A 23,378-nucleotide genomic window follows, 5' to 3' on the forward strand; every position below is an offset into this window, starting at 1 on the left:
TCACATAAGTTAATTCACTGTAATGGATTGAAGTTAATATTGAGGCCTTGTAGGAGTGGGGTACCGAGGCTCACCCCTGGCGGACACCATTGTTAATCAGAGGGTAACATCTGCTGTGTGCCACTAATCTCTTTTAGCAGGGCAGACTGTCCGCCTACAAGGTTCAGACTGTCTGCTACTTGTGTTAAAGGACATCAAGGATTTGTCTCCCTCAATACATAAGGGAGAAAACTTGTAGAATACATAGCCAAACCCCTAACTTCATTTTTGAGTCATGCACCTCACACACTTTATGATTTGAGAACTAATGTATTATAAATATAAACTTAAAAAACGACTCATTATTTAGCTCACTATTGTTAAGCTGCTGGAACGGACAAGTATTTCTGCAATTTGCCTTAGGAATTAATAAAATACCTACCTACCAATTATTAATGACATTTAATTAACATTTTATAGTATGAGTTATATTATTAATGTATACATCTAGATATTCAAAACCCTTTTAAAAATCACACATGGCTGTATAATTATGACTACTTACTTATATACAACTATACCCTCTAAGCATGGTTCTGTAGGTGCCTGTGGCAAAACACAACAAATTGTTGCTTTCGATTACTGCGGAGCAGGCTAGACCATGACTTGGGTAGAGGAAGGTTCATTGGCTATCCACAGCTCTAATAAAATAAGTACGTTTTTATCTTTTCTCATAACAAATGTCATTAGTTGTACTATTTCATACAGTTGTACCCAAACGTGCGTGCTTTCGAGAAACAATATTCTCATAATGATATTTAATTAACAATCACCCCTATGACAATGGTTTTTCCCTTGAGCTTGTGCTGTCACAGATTGCAAACTTCTCCTTCAGTCCCGTTCAGTGGATGTGGTAGTTAATTTCAGCTGCCTTGGTTCAGGGACTCCATGACTTGTTTTTGCCATATACGCGAAAACCTGAAAATGGTCTGGCAGGCTTAACCATCAGTTGTGGGAGTCAGGAAGGCATTGGACTTATGAGATGCACAGCCTGATAATTGTGAGTTCTCCAGTTAGCCACTGTATTTTTTTTTGCTGGCAAATAATGATGACTTGCTAGTTAGTTCACAGAGTTCATTGCCATGTACAAACGAAGTTATTTCATGTTCGTTGACATGTGAGTATTATGATGCTGCTCTGTAGCTTGGCTTAGCTTCTGCCTTGAGCCATAAAACTAATGATTTGAAAACGTTTTTCTTATACCCCATTTCTTTGTCTGACCGACAGAAGAACGTTAACGCTGGAAAATACTAGTTTCTCAACTTCTGTCTGGCAAAAGAAGGTTGTGTAGCTAACTAGACTGTAACTTAGCTAATGGACAGATACGTGTTTTAAGGAACCTCACCATGTAGCTACAGTACTGGATCATGAGTTTACAGTTTATATTGTTAGATGATGGAAATTGTTTCGCCGTTCTATGAGCAAAAAAAACGTAACTATCAAACTAACATATCCTACCAAGTTTATAGTTGAATAATTTCCGCTATGCCTTTGAACACTTGAGTATTCAACATAAATTTGCCACCTACATAAATAGCTAACTAACGCTAATTAGTTAAAGAACAAAGCTCGTACATTGAGCTGTAAGTATGGCTGCGCTTGTGCAGTGCTGTGGCAAGCTATTGGCTGCGTATGACAACTATGGTAGCAGAGCGCTAGACAATTTACTAGGGAGACCATAGTTGGCTATCCACTAGTTATTACATAGTTAGTTGTCGAGAATGTTTTGCTTTGTTTCGTCCTACACTCAACCCACAAGCTGGGATTTGGACTTGCTTAGTTTGCACTTAAGCCAGTTGGGTCTGGAGTTGGCTTTACCCAGGCTGCTGCATTGCAGTCCTAGCCAGTCTTAGTCCAATGCAGTTAGTCAGTCTTAGTCCATTGAAGTCCTTGACAGTCTTTGTCGATTGTAGTCCTACCCATTCTACCCAGTCTTTGCAGTCCTATCCGCTATCCAAACAGTGTCAGAGTTGGGTTGTACTGATATGCTGTTACAGGCCTTTTCCTTTGGATTTCATTCATGGTGTGGTAGGTTGAGACTTTACTAGAACAATTGGTTAGGCTAGCTAGTGCCTTTTATGTTACTATGCAGTGTCACTGGAATGTTGACAATCTTATCAGTATCACCTACCGCTCAGGTTAGACTGTCATACTATTGAACATAATCTTTCTCTATGGTGCCGAGCCCAAAAGGCCGAAATATACTACTCCGTTTTAACGGAGACGGTCACAGGGAACGCCCACTCCGATGTGGAACGCCCTCTCAGAGCCCTCTCCGAGGCCCTCGGGGAGCTCTCAGACCCCCACCCCTTGCCCCTCGACTTGAAGCAACGGCCCCGGTGGATGTAGGTGGTATTGCGTTTGCGGTTAGGCACCTGGCTCTTCCGGTCGTTTTTATTCTATTAACTCCAGTCAACATTTACAAAACTATCTCCCCCAATAATTTTTGTTCGATTCTCGAACCTGGCTCATACTACTAGCTTTTCATCGAATCTTTTTTCCAGATTTTTGCTAAATTTGAAACCAATCCGAAATGGGTAAACTAGCACCCCATTTATTTGCTTAAGTCAAGAAAAGTTGCCTGGAAACGTGCTCGCGGATACGAACAGGGGACAAGCACAAAAGGGAACATCAGCAAATCGCTGATTTACCTGAGCTGAATGAGAACAAGGAGAAAGGACTTGATAATGTACAGTTGCCTGCCTTTATTGTAGCAAGCTTTACAAATGGTTGCACACATACATGACGGTTGTTTGTAGAGTTTATTTCCGTTATTTTAAAGCAGATTTAACCATTTTGTAATGAATGCATATTATGCTCATGGCATGACAAACGTAATTATCAGGCCCGTAAAGATTACCCCCGCAGCCCCCGCACCGCGGGGGGGCCTCGCAGGGATGGGGGGCCCCCGTTTTTTTAATTTTTTTTATCCAATTTGAATTACATGGGGTGTCTTATTGTCTTGTCTGTGTTTCCAGAGTTGTATATTTAATTGTGCTTTCTTTGTTAGCTAGGTAAGTGACATGACGAAGTAGGTCAGATGGTCACACAGACCGGCGAGCCCGCTGCAAATAGGTAGCTAACTGTAGCGTAGAGTAGGAAAAATGAAACGCACATTTAAAAGCGGTGCCCAAAAGCGGCATTCAAAACAGAAAATTTCTGAATTAAATGCCAAACTTCCCAAAATTACAAATTTATTTTTCGACCAGCCGGTGAAGGATGCACTCATCTGCCAGAAGAGACAGGTATTGTACTGTTTGCTATAGCTAACATTACTGTACCACGTAGCTAACGTTAGCCTATACTTTGACAGCTGTACTGCTCTGTCTGTGTTGTGCTTCCTAGCGTTAACAGAGCCTCCTTTCCAAGAGCCAGGAAAATTAGCCTTGCTCCTTTATTGACTTCCTATCAAGCTGACAACATTGAAATGGAGTGAAACTACAAAAAAAAGAGAAAGTAGAAAAAGTGCTTAATTATAAAATATATTACATAACTGACATTATTAGCAAACATGATAACGTAACGCTATGCGACAGTAGTATCGTGCAGTTGCAGCGATTGCGTTTGACTATTTAAACATACAAAAAACATAATCAAAGTTACAATAAGTCATTGTATTTCAGTTATATACATATTATGATCGTGTAAAACGTACAGTCATTGCTTTCTACAAGATTCACACGACAAAAAATGGCTCCATTTATGATTTAGCGAACACGCTAATAATAAAACACAACTCCAACCTATCAAGTGTGCCTGATGTAGCCACGGCCATCAAATTATTTCTGACAATACCCGTGACTGTCGCAAGCGCTGAAAGGTCATTTTCCAAGCTGAAACTGATCAAAACATATCTCAGAAGCTCCATGTCACAAGAGAGGCTGTCAGGTCTGGCCATCCTTAGCATAGAAAATGAATGTGCGCGCAGTTTAGATGTAAAGAGTGTGGTAAAAGACTTTGCACACATATTTGCTAAAAGACGCGCACATGTGTATAAGAAAAAAACGCTCAAACGGTTTGAGCGTTTTTTTCTTATTGAATACATTTCCCTCACAAGACAAGCTTGAGTTTTGATATCTTGCATTTATTACACGGCTCTTCAGAATGTTCCAAAAAGTTCAGTTGATCGCGTCGGGGTCCTGTTCGTCCCGTCGGTATTTGTATTACATTATCCGTTACATATGTGGTGGGGGGGCCTCTCAGGCTTATTCTGCGGGGGGGCCTCATGTGTTTCCGTTACGGGCCTGGTAATTATAGCCTAATATAATTAGTTATAATATCGTGGCATGTTACGGCGTCATTATAGATTGTTGGCATGTTATTAGGGAGCAAAGACGAAGATTAATAAATCATGTCTGATAACCACAATATTGTTATGGTCGTTATATTGTTAGAACTTAGTCAGTTAACACCACAACGATGGCATTAACAATAAGCTAGTAATAGTAAGAAATACTCATCATCATTATAATAGTAACATAGGCCTATAGGCTTAATTAAGCTTGATTTGCCGAGCTAGAACAACGACGGAGCCAGATATTCAAGTTTACAGTTTTTTTAATCCGACACAATAGTTAAGCAGTCAAACTAAAAACACGAAGCAAAAAGAACAACGTATAGGCCCTGCACGTATAATACTACAGTACCAATATTGATATTCGTAAAGTTCACGTGCTTCTTGATCGGACTTGTACCACATTCTGACAGTTTTCTGCAATTCCTTAGCTCCAGCTCACAAGCTCGCGACAGGTTGTCGCAAGGTATGACGTGTACAGCTAGTTGCAAGCGTGCACGAGACTCGGAGCTAGGAAAAAAGCGAGCCTTTCGCGCTCTCGCTTGCCTCACTGCGCCACTGAGCACTTTTCATAGAAATGAATGGGGATGCCATCTTGGAAGACAAAAGTAGCTGCCTCTAGTAATATAACTCTATGGGAGCTCTACGTGCACCTCCTAATTTTCCTGAATATCCGTCCGCTAGTCCGTCATTTTACGGATACCCCTTGGCTGTGATTGGTCCGCAATTGGTTCCACACACAAAGACGTCATTAGCAACGTTGCTCCACCTACTTTTCTGGCGGTGAATTGTTTTCAGCCTTCGGAGTACTATAAATTCAACGAATCTGTCCGAATTATACTACTCCGACTCCGTTACGGACAGACAGACGGACGGAGTTGGACGGATTCGTTGAATTTATAGTACTCCGAAGGCTGTGGGTGCTGAAAACCGCCAGAAAAGTAGGTGGAACAACGTTTTTTTAGCCTGCCACATGACGTCTTTGTGTGTTAAACCAATTGCGGACCGATCACAGCCAAGGGGTATCCGTAAAATGACGGACTAGCGGACGGATAAGGCCGAAATATGCTTCTGCGTCTCCGTTTACGGATGGGCGGGCGCACGGATACGCACGGATACGGACGGATAGACTTTGTTTATGGTTCTCCGTAGGCTGTGGGTGCTGAAAACAATTCACCGCCAGAAGAGTAGGTGGCGCAACGTTTTTTTGTAAGTCGTCGTGGAGTGTTTATTTACCTAGGTTATCGAGAAGTCGGAGCAAATTTACAAATTAGCCATTTCATCAATAAAATACACACATTTTCAGCAACTACACTGCCCATTTCTCGTCACATTTTAATCCAGATGCTGATTTACATGTACTGTTTATCTGAAATATGAATTGTAAAAACTTACAGCAATGGCGGTCAAAGGATTCTGTTCGTCCTGTTTATCACGGCAACCCCGCCCCTGACGCAAGCGGTTCTTAATACTGACCAATCACAGCCAAGGTGTATCCGTAAAATGACGGACGGACAGACGGATAGTCAGGAAAATCAGGAGGTGCACGTAGAGCTCTCCGAGGGGCTCGGAGAGGGCACGGAGAGGGAATTCCCCTCTCCGTGCCCCACAAGGCGTTCCCTGTGTCCGTCTCCGTAAAAACGGAGAAGTATAAATCGGCCTTTAGTCTCAAGATCTCTACAGACCGTGCAGCTAATTTAATGGTCAACACTTGAACGGGGTCTTATTATTTGAAAGAGGAATTATTTACTGTGTCGTCTCAGTTACACAATCAGGGCTTGGATATACAGTGACTTGCTAACGTAGGCAAATGGCATAACATAACATTTCATAATAATTTCAGTAAATCAAACAGCTGCAAGACCCAGTGAAATGTTATGTACAACTAGCAAACTAACGTTAGCTAGCATCGCTAACACAACATTGGCTAATTCAAATTCGGTATTCTATCCTCAGGATTTGCAAGCTAGCTAAACTTATACTATATCTAAAATAATTTTGTAGACATAGCAATGGATTTTGCCACTAAATGAGTGACTTGGCTTTATTACTAGACATAGCCTACTATCCACAACCAAAGTGTGTTACACGATGCTGTAAGATCGCCTATACTCGTGCATTGCTTGGCAACTTGGTATCATTGTTCCCTTATCAAGTGCAGCATATATTCCAGTGCGGTTTATACTCCGATTTACAAACACAAAGCTCCCATTCTGGTGGGGTGCAGTTTATAGAAAATGCGGCTTATTTTCCGAAAAATACGGTATACACAATTTATTCATAGCATGTTAGCCTTTTCCTTGGGTTTGAAATCATGTTTGCTGTGTAGCCTGTGTGTAAAATTCTGTGAGCTCCTGCCATATCAATTTGCTTGCCAAACCCCTTACCCTTTCATAAGGGATTTTGGAACAGACTCTTACAGATGGTTGTGCTAGTTATTGGGGTGTGACAGTAGTGACCCCTATTTCTCTCATTGCTCATTTAAAATGCGGATTTGAGCAATTATTTGCATTAAGGTTACAATAACTACCATGCAACTGCGTAGCCAGATACCTATTGTAACAACATTGTAGTTACAGAATCGCAATCTACGCTTCATTATGGTTTAGCAGTACAATTTATTACACAAGGGGTGTTAGGGAGGTTGTGTTATTCGGGGGTAAATGGATGTTACTGATGATCATGTTTTGATAACACAGTTTTCAACTGCCCCTTTACAACACCCAGTTACCCCTACCTTCCCCCATACTGTGCCTTCTTACACTTTTGTGATAACCTATACCACTAACTAGTGCTGTCAGTTTAACGCGTTATTAACGGCATTAACGCAAACCCATTTTAACTGCGTCGATTTTTTATCGCGCGATTAACGTTACTTTTTGCCTAGCAAACGTTGTCGTTTTTTCACATGCTGTTGCAACAACTACTGACGTTACAAAAACTACAACACCACACCGGATCTAGCTAGACCGGAAACAAAACAACAAGCACGCCGCACACACTTGTTTGGGCTTGCGAGCCGGCTAAAGAGTACTAGGCTAACGTTACGTTTTGAGTGGATGGCGAGCGCGAGACGGCGAAATGGATGCCAATAAGATTCTGAATGGAAAGTTTACTTTTAAAAAGTTGCCAAATAGTTCCATTGACAAGACCAAAGTGATCTGTGTGTTGTCGTTGTGAACTGAGCTATCATCGCAGGACGTCCAGTCTGAAATACCACTTGATGGCCAAGCACACAGCTGATGCAAATTCTCCGCCCCCTCGTCAAAGCCAGGCGATTGCAATGTTGTTTTCAATAAAAAAAAACATTTGCACCAAGCAATCTGATCCACTTTTCGATGTTGATAAGAGTATTAAAATAAGAAAAAATAATTGGACAAAAATAAATCAAGGGACATTTAGAACAGATAAAATGTGCAATTAATTGCGATTAATCGCAAGTTAACTATTCCATTAATGCGATTAATCGCGATTAAATATTTTAATCGTTTGACAGCACTACCACTAACACCTAATGCCATATAAATACATGAGCAATTCCTTAGTATTTATCATGTTTAAACTGACGGTATTGCTGTGTATTTACTTGGTAGTTAAAGGTCCCATGACATGAAAACTTCACTGTCACTTCAATGTCATGGGATCTTTAATGTAACCCTTATGTAAAATGTTGCCAAGAATTCTCATGAAATCCAAGGGATGGCCATGTTAAGACACAATTATTATTTCATGCTCATTTCTATACTTTGCTATGTCCGCAATGGCAGCAGAGACATGTCACATTTGATCTTAGCCCCATTGTAGTTAAGTGACATATCAGACATGCATATTCATGTGGACAACATTTCTCCAGAACTAACCTCTTGTTCCGAACAAATGTATACAGTGCAAGTGATTATGTACGAGATAATTAAACAGCAGGCCTTCTTTAAAAAGCTGGCCCTCTTTGCTGCTATGCATGGCCTTGCTGGGGCTTTGTGTTTATGATAAGTGGGCAGCTGCAACGCTTGTGAAACCATCTCTGTGCCCCAGACCCTCAATTCCAAAACCTATAGAAGCCTCCCATCTACAGTTAGGTCCATAAATATTTGGACATTGACACAATTTTCATCATTTTGGCTCTGTATACCACCACAATGGATTTGAAATGAAACAATGTATAACATAATCATAAATCTAATTGTCACTTTTAATACTTGGTTGCAAATCCTTTGCAGTCAATGACAGCCTGAAGTCTGGAACCCATAGACATCACCAGACGCTGGGTTTCGTCCCTGGTGATGCTCTGCCAGGCCTCTACTGCAACTGTCTTCAGTTCCTGCTTGTTCTTGGGGCATTTTCCCTTCAGTTTTGTCTTTAGCAAGTGAAATGCATGCTCAATTGGATTTAGGTCAGGTGATTGACTTGGCCATTGCAGAACATTCCACTTCTTTGCCTTAAAAAACTCTTTGGTTGCTTTCGCAGTATGCTTCGGGTCATTGTCCATCTGCACTGTGAAGCGCCGTCCTATGAGTTCTGAAGCATTTGGCTGAATCTGAGCAGATAATATTGCCCGAAACACTTCAGAATTCATCCTACTGCTTTTGTCAGCAGTCACATCATCGATAAATACAAGGGAACCAGTTCCATTGGCAGCCATACATGCCCACGCCATAACACTACCTCCACCATGCTTCACTGATGAGGTGGTATGCTTTGGATCATGAGCAGTTCCTTCCCTTCTCCATACTCTTCTCTTCCCATCATTCTGGTACAAGTTGATCTCGGTCTCATCTGTCCATAGGATGTTGTTCCAGAACTGTACAGGGTCTTTTAGATGTTTTTTGGCAAACTCTAATCTGGTCTTCCTGTTTTTGAGACTCACCAATGGTTTACATCTTGTGGTGAACCCTCTGTATTTACTCTGGTGAAGTCTTCTCTTAATTTTTGACTTTGACACAGATACGCCTACCTCCTGGAGAGTGTTCTTGATCTGGCCAACTGTTGTGAAGGGGTTTTTCTTCACCAGGGAAAGAATTCTTCTGTCATCCACCACAGTTGTTTTCCGTGGTCTTCCGGGTCTTTTGGTGTTGCTGAGCTCACCAGTGCGTTCTTTCTTTTTAAGAATGTACCAAACAGTTGATTTGGCCACACCTAATGTTTTTGCTATCTCTCTGATAGGTTTGTTTTGATTTTTCAGCCTAACGATGGCTTGCTTCACTGATGGTGACAGCTCTTTGGACTTCATATTGAGAGTTGACAGCAACAGATTCCAAACACAAATACAATACTTGAAATGAACTCTAGACCTTTTATCTGCTCCTTGTCAATGAAATAACGAACTCCCATGAGGGAATAACATACACCTGGCCATGGAACAGCTGAGCAGCCAATTGTCCAATTACTTTTGGTCCCTTAAAAAGGGGGGGGGCCACATATAAAATGTATTGTAATTCCTACACCGTTCACCTGATTTGGATGTAAATACCCTGAAATTAAAGCTGAAAGTCTGCACTTAAAGCACATCTTGATTGTTTCATTTCAAATCCATTGTGGTGGTATACAGAGCCAAAATGATGAAAATTGTGTCAATGTCCAAATATTTATGGACCTAACTGTACATATCACAGTCCTACTCTTGTATGGTTGGAGCAAAATCACCCCTTTTCAACTTAGTGAGCCAGTTGGCACTAGCTATCGTGATCATAAATTATGACACCAAATATGGATCAAGCTGAGATTTATGAAAGACATGTAGGCAGGCCTATTGCTCAGCACAGCCCATGGCTCTGGGACAGTTACACTTTGAGGAACATGCATAATTTTTCCCATGGGGAGGTGAGCTGAGTGTTGCTGTCTTCTCAGGCACTAGTGATCACTGGCAGAAAGGCTCAAATCCCTAAATTGGATTTCATCGCCTGTGGTCGGGGCCTGCTGTCTCAGGTAGCAAGCAGACACAAGGATTACTGAGACAGCCTCAATCCCAAGATTGTTCACTATGTGACTATGAGACCACAGATCCAACATCCTTATTTGAATACTGGCTTGTTAACATGGAATTGTTAACAAGAATTGAATGTATGGAATAGGCTATGTCAATAGTTTACCACAAGCTGTCCAAGGGCCTTTGTTTTGAAATTGATTGGTACTCGATAGCCTACTAAATTGTTAGTGTCAGCCTAATCAAACTCAAAAATATTAAAGCTTACACTCTGGAATAGAACATTTGTAGACTATAGTATTTTATTGAATATGTATGCTACTTATTTCCCCTATATTATATAAATTGTGGGCTTGTATTCCTATTTTGTGTGCTCCAGATGGCAAGTAGACTCGTTGATGGCAAATACTAAATGTACCATGAAAGGCGCTTCATCTAGGCCGGGATGTCGAGTGTTAACCTTTTCAGTGTAGGCCTACTAGCTGAGTTCTGAGGTAAAGGAAAAGCCTTCCCATGAAAAATATTTGTTCCGGTCTAACCAACTCAGATTTCTTGTCAAACATGCCTGACAGGATTTGGTATACAACCCCCTAAATTTAACAACCTTTTTGAAAACCCTTAGTTCGAACCCGTTGTTACCTCAGGGAAAGAACGAACCAAGAACCATTCCCATTCCTTATTTGTAGATGGCTTCTGTATGTACACTGAATTAATGTTTGTGCTACTCACTGCACAACCCAAAAGGAAAAGTAAGCACAGCTTATACATGGCTGACACTAGTTGACCCCTCCCCCCTCCTTGAGTTTATTTTTAATGTAATTCCACTATTGAAAGCCTCAGACCACAGAGGAAGCGTGCAGCTCAACAAATTTGTGCTGCAAAATGTTTGTGTGGCAACCCTTAATAAATGGTCACCGCCACTGCTGTTGTCAGTCAGCCACAGCATAACACAACCATCCAGAGATGAGGAGCGCTGCTCTGCACTCCCCACACCCCTGTCCCCCCCCCGAGAAATCAGGCCTCTCAGCTGTCATTATTGCTGACGCCCTGACCCTGATAAAGGATTCATGGTTGTCAGAAAGTTTTCACAGATTACAGATAAAGGATTATGGAGGAGTGAGAGGCACTGGGTTGTCTATGATAGTAACAACCCCTTTTTTCGTTCATTTATTAAAAGCCCATTGAAGGACAGTAGGTGATTTGCGTTTTATCAACATCTCCAAATCACGAGACGTCGTTAGTGCGAATATCTGTGGAAACAGGACAGAATGTGTCACCAGCTCATCAGAGAGAGTTTCTAGGTATGCTTTGCACGTTTGTTTTACCTTCTCGTCCTTGCATGAGAAACTCCAAGTCCTTGCCAATGCCTACTCTAGTCAAGGAGAGAATTTCTCAAGGTATGTTTTTTTTCACCCTCTGAGCGCTCTTCTTTATTCTGTCTAAACACTTTTTAAATGCCAAAGAAGTTTTCAAATTTACTGTATTGCCTTCTCTCCTCTCCTTTTATTTGGGGATGACAAGTGTGTTCCGATCCCTGGACATTCAGGGGATGGGATTTTTACTTGGTTTAACTTGTTCTTAATGTCATACATGCATAGAGCTATAAGATGAATATAAGATATCCTAAATCTAGACATACAATTTTTCTTTTTAGGCCACTTATTATTATGTGTCAGGTAGAGGTGTAGTGGAAATCTTCTCTACTCATTTTTGATCAGAGAACTTACTTGGTCTATTGGATGGTGTTTAAAAAATCCATGTCCTCAAGTCGTTATCGTCATTATGGGTAATGTATTAATTGTGTGCTAGGCTACAGAATATCTCTGGTTGTCTCCGGCTTGGAACATGTTGTTAGTTAGCAGTCACACACGTGATAAACTTGCTGCTCTATCTTATCTGTCCTATCTTTGTGCTTTAATGAAGCATATTCACACATGTAAATTCAGTCAAGAACATTGCTTTAATGTATTTTCCCCTCTAGGGTTAAAAGGAAAATTTGTGTTTTAAAAGGGGACTTGGTTTCTTTCTCGGGACAACGCGCTTTTGTCTCATGGACAACACCACTCTCTCTCTCTCTCTCTCTCTCTCTCTCTCTCTCTCTCTCTCTCTCTCTCTCTCTCTCTCTCTCTCTCTCTCTCTCTCTCTCTCTCTCTCTCTCTCTCTCTCTCTCTCTCTCTCTCTCTCTCTCTCTCTCTCTCTCTCTCTCTCTCTCTCTCTCTCTCTCTCTCTCTCTCTCTCTCTCTCTCTCTCTCTCTCTCGTCATTTATTTGACACTCTCAGTCCACCATCACTCTACATCTCTCTACATTTATCCATCCACCCATTTCTATCTCTGAAGTGTTGCTTTAATCAGACTCTGATTACGCTCCATAGATCCACATCTGGCACTAATCAGCTGGTTTGCATCCATCGATGCAGCGCTAATGTGCAAGGGGTTGTTTTGATAACCACAAGGTCACAGCGGTGCTATTCCGAGCCCCCGAGGATTCAATTACACAACTCTGACTTTGCTCTGCTACAATCCCCTATTCCTGTGGAACACTCGCGAGAGACTTGCGCTCTCTCGCTTTCTCATATGACCAATGATCACAAATGGACATTCAGTACAATAACATGGTTCAGATTACCAACTGTGATGGCATGTTGAGGAAATTGCATAGAAAGTTGTGAGGGAGGGCAGATAAACTCAAAAGTCCCAACTGTGAAAACAATCCTGTACGGGCCTATTGCCGACGCTACGCCTAGAATGCATTAAGTACGAGAAGTACAATACTTGCTGACACCAGAATTAAAGGAAAGTGTTAAACCACACTGACTTTCCACTGTGCTTTGCCCCAACTCTTGTAGCTAGTTGCAAGATACTTTTGCATGGTGGTGACTGCAGCAGGCTCAACCACCTCCAGTGCTCAGAGTTATCTTTCTGAGCTGCCAGACACCTCACCAGAGTGGGTCGGGTCAATCTGGGGAGATGCCGGCTCCCTCACAGTTCAGTTGTGTCCTGCTCAGCTCAGATGAGTTAACAGAACTTCAGAAATGTGTAGAATTCTAATCCTTCCGTGTTTCTGTCTGCACAGGATTGGTTTGAGCTGTAAAGACGTGCGTTCCTGGAGGAGCCTGAGGTGGTTCTACAGATGAGGATCCGGCTGACTCTCACCATGCCCACCAAGATGGCCTCCGACCCCATTTGCATGCACTGGATCCAGTTGTGGCACAGATGTGTGTTGTCATGGTGATCATTTACAAGAAAACACTGGAAAAGAAGGGTGCTGATGATGTAAGGTCCAAAGAGGCAGATTTGGGGCTGGTAAGATGATTTCTAAGCAATCGTACTATCGGTTCATGAGCTAGTCTTGAGTTTTTCTGCAGTTTGAGCCAGGTTAATCAACAGCCAAATTAAAGTGTGATTAAAATTTGTGCATTTGATGGTGTAATCCCCCGGTAATCGACTTAATTTCCTAAAGTTGAGTTTGCTGAAAAACTTCAAGCATTCAGCAAATCCCAAGGAATTTTGGAAAAAGCTTTTGCATTATTTCAACATTAATCATTTGAGTGGGAAACATTGAATTCCCCCCTCCCCAAATTAGCAGTGATTGCATAATAATAAAAGCTTAAATTATTGCTGCAAGGGTGCATCATCTGGTTTGAATCCTTTCCCTTCCCATTCATTACCAAATCAACAGGAGCTTCCCCAGGTGCTAAGATGGAAGGAACATTTCTTTATCCATTCTCCTTCACACACGCGCACAAAAAACACATGTACGTTTGTGCTCTTACACAGTACAACCCCCCCCAGAAATGTGGAGATAGTCAGCACCTTGCGCATCCCCATGTGAAATGAAACCCCCTCCGTTGAGGTGGAGAGAGCGGGGCTGTGTGCCGTATACCGTCTCTGGCACAGGGGAAAGTCTGTCTACAGAGTCTCGCCACCTGTGGCTGCTACACATTTCCATACCGCACATACACTCCTTGTCCTGCATGCTTTTACAGACCCGTCTATGTTGACTGCTTTTCCTGCGAAAAGGGCTGGAGGGAGGGGATACTGACAACTTCCTCTTTTCTTTTTTTTTTGCATGAGGTCCTCTGCTACGCTTTTGAGCTTCTGTGTTGAGAGGACTTTTTGGTACTTGTCTGACAGTCAACTTTCAAGGATGTCTCTAACGTGATTGTGTGTTCTCTCTCCATAGTGCCAGGCGCAGACCATGAGCCAGGGAACAAAACTTTTCTCTTGCGGACTCATGGGTGAGTTGGTGCAGCCAAAACTTCCTGTGACCTCCCTGCGTTGATTAGCAGCCCCGACCCACTGACTTACCTCAGCCCCACTCCTTATGTTCTTATCTGCTTATTGTTGTCACTCTTTGGGCTTTATTCAACATTGCAAACTAGGGACACAAACTAGAAGTATGTGCTTATGGCACCTTTCAGCAGCTTGTTAGGAAGGAAACATTTGGTTACATGTACAGGTGGTGGGGGGTGAGGGAATTGTCACTTCACAGTAAGGTCACATGGTCCAATGGTGATGCTGTTATGCCTAACAGGTGTTTCTTTTATGATGGCAATTAGTTTGTGTTTGAACATTTTGTAAAGGCTTTCTTTTCTTGCCACATTGGACACTGCACCATACGCCGGGGGCCCTTTACACCATTTCAGAATCTGCCGAGTTGAACAGCCTTTTTCACTTCTTAAAATGTACTACAGAAGGGTCAAATGGATTTCAAAGAGAAAAAGAAAGAGCTTTAGGCGCGTGCCTGTCTTCTGTACTGGGAAAACAGACCAAAGCCCAATCTTGATTAGTATCCCCCGTAAACCCAGTGCCCATTCCCCAGCAAATTCGTAGATCAATAGGGAGTTTGTGCAAGCCTCAGCCTAGTGCTGGGTGCATGGGTCCCCATGCCTGGCAAAGCACACCCACAGCAGCACGTTAGCTGTCTTGCACAGTGCCTTTTGTTCTCCTCTCAGCTCCTCCGACCAAAGCATTTTTGGGATTTTTTGTTTTCTGACCTCCAATGGGAAAAATCTTTTCTCCTCCTCCGTACCAGGCGTCAGCCCAGCTCAGCCCGGAATGTGTCGTTTGTATAAAAGGGTCCCCCTCTCTCTGTGAATCTAGTCTAAAAGAGAGAGTAATCCCTCTAGTGTGACCACAGCACCTGTAGCACAGCATAGGAACGGGGGGGAATGGGGGGGGGGTGCTGGATGATAGCTGTACCTCTGTGCTTTGCAATGTTAGAGTTGTGTGTGGCAGCTTGCAGCCAGGTTACCTATTTGGAACTGTGCCTGTTTTCTCTGATATAAAGCCTGTAGGTTGTCTGCTATCAACACCCTCCCCAGCCTAGATAAAGATTCTTCCCAGGAATGTTTATCAGGGGCGATTGTCAAGAGGCCAAGTATGTCTTTGGTTGTTTGGAACATCTTGGGGAGGTCAGACATTGAGCTGTGTTCCCCCCGTCTGCTGACAGATCCCTCTTCTTATCCAAGAAGTGCTTCAGGACTTCAGAAGAAATCTGTCGTAGTCTCCTCTTCCTTCTCCTCCAGGTGTAACGCACACAGTACAATGGAGTACCAGCACCAAAATCAACACACTTGTAAAGAAGGGTAGCCCTGAGCTCTCTCCTGCTCTCAGTGTCTTTGTCTCACTCTGTTTCTCAGAGCAGGGTGCTGTGTGTGCTGGATGTTTCCACACCACGGCCTCCACAGATGTTGGAGGGTTCGAGTGCAGTAGGCCTCCCCAGGTCATGGCAGAGAGCCATTCACCAGGAACTGCTGTTCCTGGGGCTTATGTCTGGCTCCCAGCCTCTCTATTCTCAGAAGAGAAGGGTTCTCAGGGCATGTCTGCTGGAACTTCATGCCTGAAGGGTTCTTCTGAAATTTTACAGATAAAAGGGGAAAGCTTAAATACATAGAGAGGGGGCCCTGTTTGTTTTAAGTGTTTCACACTTTTTTTCTAATGGCGGCTACCGGTGGTGTTTGCAGAGACGGGAAGGTGGCGAGACGTGGGCGGGGGCTGCGCCATGCAGCAGAAGGCTGTGGGCTCCAGCCTGGAGAGCCTGTGGGATGCGCTGCCCGAGGCCCACCAGAGACACACTCACTGGGGGATGGAGGTGGGTGCCACCTCGGGCGCCATCAGCAGCCTCCTGCAGGACTTGAGCCTGACCGAGGCCGCCTCCTCCTCTTCCTCCACCACGGCTCCACCAAGCAAGCGCCAGTGCCGCTCCCTGTCCTGCTCGGACGAGCTGGGGGGCTGGCGATCCAGCTGGCGTCCTCAGGGCTCGCGGGTGTGGACGGCGGTGGAGAAGAGGCGCTGCCACAGCGGGGGCAGCGTCCAGCGTGGCCTGGCCGGGGGGCTGCACCAGGCAGATTTTCCAGCCATGCAGCGCAGCTCCAGCTTCAGTCTGCCCGCCCGTTCCAACACCCTGGAGCTGCCCTGCTTCGCCCAGGCTGGCTGCCCCCCTTCCTCCTCCTCCTCCTTCGTCGGTCTCGGACCCTCCTCCTCCCTCTCCCCGTCCTCCTTGGAACCCCAAACCCAGGCTTTTTACCTCTCCCATGAACAGATCTTCCCCCAAGAGCTCCCCGGGCCCTCGCCGCCCAGCTCCCCAGACTCCACCCCCGAGCTGGAGCGCCGTGTGGGGCAGGGGGGACTGGCACGGAGCCGCTCGCAGCCCTGCGTCCTCAACCACAAAAAGATTGGCATGAAGCGGCGGAGACCAGCCGACACACACAAGCAGAGGCCTTCCCTGGATCTGGCCAAGATGACCCAGGTCAGTACAGCAGGGTTGGAGATCATGGTTCATTAGCACCAGGGTAAAAGAGTCTTGGTCTATCTAACAAACATGAGCCTGTTATGTTTCATATACAAAGGATATGAAAACCCTTGCATCGTCATGAAACACACTTCAAAATGCAGACAGTAAAGCCTTTGTTCTCCAATTTAGCCATAGGAGAAAGACATCATCTGGTACAAACTTTGTCTGTTTAAAGATAACCATCCAACAACTCACCCTCATCTCCCAAAGCATTGCAGTTGAGTCAGTGAGTGTACAGATTATTTACACCGTGTGTAAAGTCACCTTCAGACTGTTCCCTCAAGGTTGAGATGTCCCTCAGTCACTCCATGGGCCTGGATGAGGTTACAGGGTTAGGGACAGCAGTGTACAGAGAAACAGACATTCAGCTGGCCTGGCCAATCAGCTGTTAGGAGGGACACTCATAAGTTGTAGGTCACTTTAGTCTGTTGAATAAACAATATGTAGCGGGGTTTGCTCGTTTAAGATTAGCAATACTTAATTTATAATAAAGTATGTAGTTCTTGTGGGCACCACCTCTTATTGTTAAAGGGATAGAGGAAACCTTATTGAATAATATTTAAATAATAGCCTTCGTAATAATCAGTCTAATCTTGAGTCGTGAATTCTATGAAAGTAGAGCAGATCAGATAACGTGAGTGATACGCGAATATTATACACAATGATTTATTTAGGAGAATGTAATTATAATGAACAAATACCAGATAAGTTATGGGTTAGTCAGAGTAGTACAGTGGCTGGATGCAAATGAGGGCGAGCAACACAATGGCTGTGTAGAGCGCGTGTAAAGGGGGGAGGGAGAGAGAGAGAGAGGTAGAGAGGGACTTTGTGGGAACAATGGACGAGCAAGGGCAACTGATTTAGCAAGGGTTAAGCTAACTCATTTGTAAAATACAATCAAACATCAACAATTTAATCACAACATGCCAATATGTCACAGGTAAGAAATATTGCAAATCGTAGTTACTTTTGTCGGTTTGAAGAAAGGTAGAGTCAATGGTTTCGTTATCGTCCAACGAAAATAGAACAACGGAATCTTTGGCCAAAGTTCCGGGCGCTCAGTGAATTTGCAGGTTGAGAGGAATAGTTTAGAAATGTAGCTAGCACTTCAGTTTAATCCTACGAACAAGCGGGGGTGATTGTACGTTTGGGGGTTTTATACTCCAAAGGAAAAGGGGGGGTCCCCGTGAAGGTGACCTCTTTCATTGGTCAGTTTTCCCCCACCTGGGCGTTGTCCTGAGATCTGCCTAGGTGTGAAGTGGCTGATAACTTTTCAGAGTTCAGCTATTTCAAATGTCCATGTATTGCTTATACTTCAGAATATAACAATACAACATTCGTAAATGGTTTTGTTAGTATGGTACAATCATTTTGATATCCAGATTGGCTGACTTAACTATACTTGAAGGGAAGTTATAATCAAACCTCAATTAAACAACGTTCTAAGTAAATGGGAAAAACACACATTATAACACATCAACTACTGTCATTGAAATAGTGTCCATGAGCCATGTAGTCCTTGAGAATATGTTTGTAAATCCTTTAAGAAAGTTATTCCTTGTAAATCCTTTGTTCTGATACTGTGGGCCGTGTGGCCTCTGTATCTGACCCCATGCTGGGTCAGAAGCTTTGAAGCTTCTCCTCTGGGAGAAGGACAAAGGGGGAAGACCCTTTCCTTGTCGGGGTAGGAGAAGGTGTGATGGTACCGTGCTTTGTCTGTGGACTGTGCTACAAATATAAAAGCTCAAACCAGTGTGTGTGTGCGCAAGTCTCAATCCACTTAATTTGAAAGTGGTTCTGCTGGCGATATAAAGACGATTTTGTTCATGTCAAGTCCAGGGTCACGCCTTTCTCAGCAATTGTTTCCTTTCACTGAAGAAGTCCTTAGCTAAATGGTCTAACGAGGCCAAGAAAAGTGACTTACCAGAGACACAGGCACGCACCTATAGACAAGATGGTGGGTGTACTTTGACCCCAAAACAGCCTTAACCCCACCAAGGGACAGACCTCTGAATCCACCTGTGGATCTGTCTTCGGTGCTGACCGACATGACAGCTTTCAGACATGTCAACAGTTTGAGACTACAACTGTTTGGCTTCCATTACTATGACGATGCCTCAACCCCGAGACGCCATATCTCTGAGGCTTTTCTCAGAAGGGTTTACCCACACAAGCACTCATACACACATCCTCCCTGTCACACAAACACACAAGGCCGCAAACGTGTCAGGCTTTGGCCCGTATGAGAGAGTCACTCAGAGTTCAACTGTGTCTGAACAACAGGGCTTCTTTGACGCCAACAGCGCCGACCCACACACCACCACGACACACACACGCACTCACACTCCGCCCTGGTTAGCGTGAAGAAAGGAGTATTCCACTCAGGGAAACAAAACTGTTTTCATTGCGAGACTTAAGAGGTCTCAGTTTGTTAAGAATGCGTATTTCCTGCTGTTCATCATGCAGGGCCCCAGTCCATCTCCATTGTTGTTTGTGTTATCCTTCTGGGATTCAATTCGATCCTTAACCCTTATCTCCTCATGGACAAGGTTTACATAGTGTTTACACAGGAAATAATGCACTTTGACAGCATCAATATGATTCTTTCAAGAAATCTTTATTTGATCAATTCCCATCTCATATCCAGTGGCTTTGGTTTAGAACCAAGGCTCAGAGGAAAATAGCTTCCAGAACTCACGAGTTGGGTGGATGGGAGGAAGGGGGGAATGTGAAAGTCAGGAAGTGGAGCAGATGGAGTAGAGATTATAGATCAGCTGGGGGGTGGTTGAGTGTAGAGTAAAGAGTTATTGATCTCTGTAAATTCTGCTCATGAGCTATTGATAAGCCACCATCGACCCGGGGGACTCAAGGTCATTATGGATGAGATCTGTGCCTTTGCTCTTGGGCTCTATTTCACTCCACTTCACCTCCCTTGATCCCCAGCCAGTAAAGAAGCCGGAGAGGGAGGGTGGGGGGGGATCAGCCTGATAACTAGTAAACTCCTTCCACTTATCTCCTGTTTTTTCAACCACTAAAACTAAGTTCAAATAGTCAGTATCCTATTTGTCAACAAACACTTGGACATTTTGTGCTGATATAAAGTTTTAAGTTTGAGCAAGACCAGACAGGATTTTTATTTTGTTACACAGGCTTTGTCTCAGGGCCTGTTACCCAGAGTGAAGCAGTAATGAAAGGGCCAGACTGGGCTACACAGTACTGGGGCACAGGTCATGTTTGAGGAGTGGGCCTGGAGACTGGAAGCTGAGGAACAGCAGAAAGATCTGGGCCTTCCTCTGCTGCCGGGGCTGCTAGAAGAGAGAAAATCAGCTTCAAGTCAGCGTTTCCATTTCTCTTCCAGACTGTGTCCATCTTCTGCCCACTGTTCCCAGCTCAGTTGTTTCCTGGGCGTGCTTGTCCGTCCGCTCAAGATACAGACATGGCGTGTGTGTGGTCAAATACCAACCGTGCGTGTAACCCCATTACTTAAAAGGCATGGTAGCACAGGTGAGGTTGAGGGTGGGGGTGAGATGTGGAGGGGCCCCCTGTTCTGTAAAGATCTTCTGGCTCCCCTCCAGAGGTCAAACATCAGGGACAGCTGCCCTGGCCACCTGTCCAGAAAGCAGGGGGGCGTCGGTGATCCAGGCTCCAGCGAACGGCACCAGCTGTCGAGAAGCCCGACACGCCTGCTGTGCCTCTGGCACATGTGGATTTACCAGAGGAATTCACATGGCGCCCCAGATGTATAAGCTCATTGTGCACCGCCAGTGGCAGGGCTGTGCAGTCCAGGGGCCAGCGTGACATGAATGATGGCCCCCACTCACTGCCTAAGTCTCTCTCTCGCTGTCTCTCTTAATATCTCTCTTTCTCTCTCATTATTTCTCCTTTTACCTTATTGCCACCAGTTGCTCTCCTATGTTAAAGTTTTTAATTAATTAATTCCCCTTTCTGTCATTTTGTTTATTTGTATGGTTCTGATCTCATAGCCAGCAATGTACTGTAACTCAGTTGGTCTTCCATACTGTTCACAAAACATAGTGGCCTGATGTATTAGCAGGATATGTGGTTAGCAGAGGGCCTGTGTTCATCTCAGGGGTCTGACAGGGAGAGGATTGATGACCAAATATTCCTTCCCACAGAGATCAATTGGCGGAAGCTGCCAGTACTAAAATATTTGTTAGGTTTCCATTCCTGTTTTTGACTCACTCCAGTCCAGCGATTACACTTGTTGACTTGGGTCTGGGATTGTGTTTCTGTTTGGTACATGAAAAGTCTAAACCAGATCTATTTACATCGATCCACAGAAACTCCGGAATTTCCATAGCCTTAGCTGCCCTGGGATCATGGGGGAAGACTGCTGCCAGTCAAGCCAGGTCACACCCATCACCAGGAGCTCCACCCAGTACCAGACAGACTCCCACCCTCCGAGCCACCAGGGGTCAGCCCTACCTCCAGACACCAAAGAGGATGGTGTCACGCTGAGCACCAAGTCATGCCCCACCATCGAGGACCTGGACCCGGACCCCCCAGGCCACCATGACGTGACAGTGGGGACGACCAATGGCAAGGAGCGCGAGCCAGTATGGACGGGCTTATGCGGCACCAGAAGAGATCAGTTGGGGGGCGAGCTTGACATTGAGCAGATTGAGAGGAACTGAACCCCTACCTAGTGCCCTCAGGGTGAGGGGGGGTGGAGGGGAGACGGTAGAAGATGATCTGTAGGTGGTATAGGAAGTGGTATAGGAAGAAGAAAAAAAACGGAAATAGTCTTAAAAGAAGAAGCAAGTGGAATAGCTATTGGGGCTAGTGCCTAGACACCTGCTTTGACTGTGAACACTGTGGAGACGATGGAGAGCATTGAGAAGGAGCCCAGAGAGGCCCTCGCTGGGCCTGTGTGCACCCTCCTACCCGCCTGTGTCAAATATCATGTCTCTGTATCTCAAGAGCACGGGTGGACACACACGTGCTCTGGAGGGGTGTGGGTGGGGTACAGAAGAGCTGAGGAAGCTCTGTTGTTTTGACTTCTTAAAGCATTTCTTTGTTCGCCCCGATTACCTGTACTTGGATATGGAGAGGATACACAGCAGGCTTGTACAAACTCTCTACACTAGGGATAGCAGATGTTTCTGGTGACGTTTCTTAAATAGTACACAATGGGTACATGACGATGTGCATGGAGACTACTTTGAGAGCTGCTGTAGATTCCTTTGTCTAATGGTAAATGCACACACACACAAACCTGAAGCCTGAAGTATACCCCTGGGGCTTAACATCAACAGACTATAAAATTTGGGCTACCAGCATCTTTCTCCTCTCCGTTTGAGAGAACCTTAGTGATGCTAATAGCGTTTATATTCTTTCTTTTTACAGTTTGTAACTGCAAAACTATGTAAAACATGAACATATTTCTTTACAAATAAACACAGCTTTAAGTGTGGCATTTGTTAGATCCTGTCATTTTTGTTCCTGGTTCCGATTAGTAAATTACTTTTTCTCAGCAAGTCATAGATTTTTGTAGTTTGTGAGCAGATACAGTATTGCCCTTAGAGGGCTGAACACAATGTTCTCTTGAAAGTTATTGTTTGACTAGTAGTTAAGACAGTGCTGCAGTGTGACCCAGTTCAGTTGCAGGAAGCAGCAGTCTACCAGAGGAGCCTTGGTGGATACACTTTGATGACCCTGCGTTTGTGTGCCAAGACGAGGCCAGGGACAACAACCTGGGTTAGGAAGTTCTGTTCCTGAACCACCGCTCCAACAGGAGCGGTGGTTCACCTCAGAGACCTCTCTCACAGCCTCCCTCCCTCTGCTGGGAAACAAAGGGGCTTTTTCTCTGAGGAGCACCGTGACGTGAGAGGTGGTTGTGAATGTGGGCCATGTGTCAGGGCTACTGCCGCTGCTTTCTGCTGCTCTCTTTGCTTCCCCTCCCTTTGTGAATCTCTCTCTCTGCTCTGTCTTCTATATTTGTCATCTCTGCTTTCTTGTTTCTCTGCTCTCTCTTTCTCTCTCCTCGACAGCTGCATGTCGCCAGGGCTTAAGGGGCCTACTTGGCTTCGTAGTTCAGACTTGCCATAATGTCAGTCATTCCTCAAATGCGTGAGCTACAGTACATCTCCGCCTCACTGAAACTGACAAGAGACAATTTAAGGAGGGGCTGACATGCTATGTTACCCTAGGCTTGAATTCACACAGAACAACTGTTGGCTTGATCTTGTAAAAACAAGATCAAGCCAAGCAAACAAATATCTTTAATGAATTTGATTATATTGTCATCCAGATATTTTAGGACCAGTGCACAGGTCTTTCAATTCCATTCAAGTTTATTTCTCATGTA

At 44.3% G+C, this 23,378-nt stretch overlaps 1 protein-coding gene across 3 annotated transcripts; it reads left to right on the forward strand.

The window, feature by feature from the left end:
* Positions 1-862: 862 nt before the first annotated feature.
* fam53b (family with sequence similarity 53 member B) lies at positions 863-22,484 on the forward strand. Of its 3 annotated transcripts, none has more exons than XM_062474767.1 (5): positions 863-1,039; positions 13,328-13,557; positions 14,438-14,492; positions 16,221-17,005; positions 21,352-22,484. In XM_062474767.1, exons 2-5 carry the CDS (start codon positions 13,468-13,470, stop codon positions 21,703-21,705), a joined length of 1,284 nt encoding a protein of 427 aa, XP_062330751.1. In that variant the 5' UTR covers positions 863-1,039; positions 13,328-13,467; the 3' UTR covers positions 21,706-22,484. The 3 variants fall into 3 exon arrangements, with proteins under 3 accessions (XP_062330751.1, XP_062330752.1, XP_062330750.1); XM_062474768.1 differs by lacking the exon at positions 863-1,039 and adding an exon at positions 1,049-1,156; XM_062474766.1 differs by lacking the exon at positions 863-1,039 and adding an exon at positions 10,921-11,650.
* The last annotated feature ends 894 nt before the right edge of the window (positions 22,485-23,378 follow it).

Source organism: Osmerus eperlanus, chromosome 12 (genome assembly GCF_963692335.1).
Source record: "Osmerus eperlanus chromosome 12, fOsmEpe2.1, whole genome shotgun sequence".
NCBI lineage: Eukaryota > Metazoa > Chordata > Actinopteri > Osmeriformes > Osmeridae > Osmerus > Osmerus eperlanus.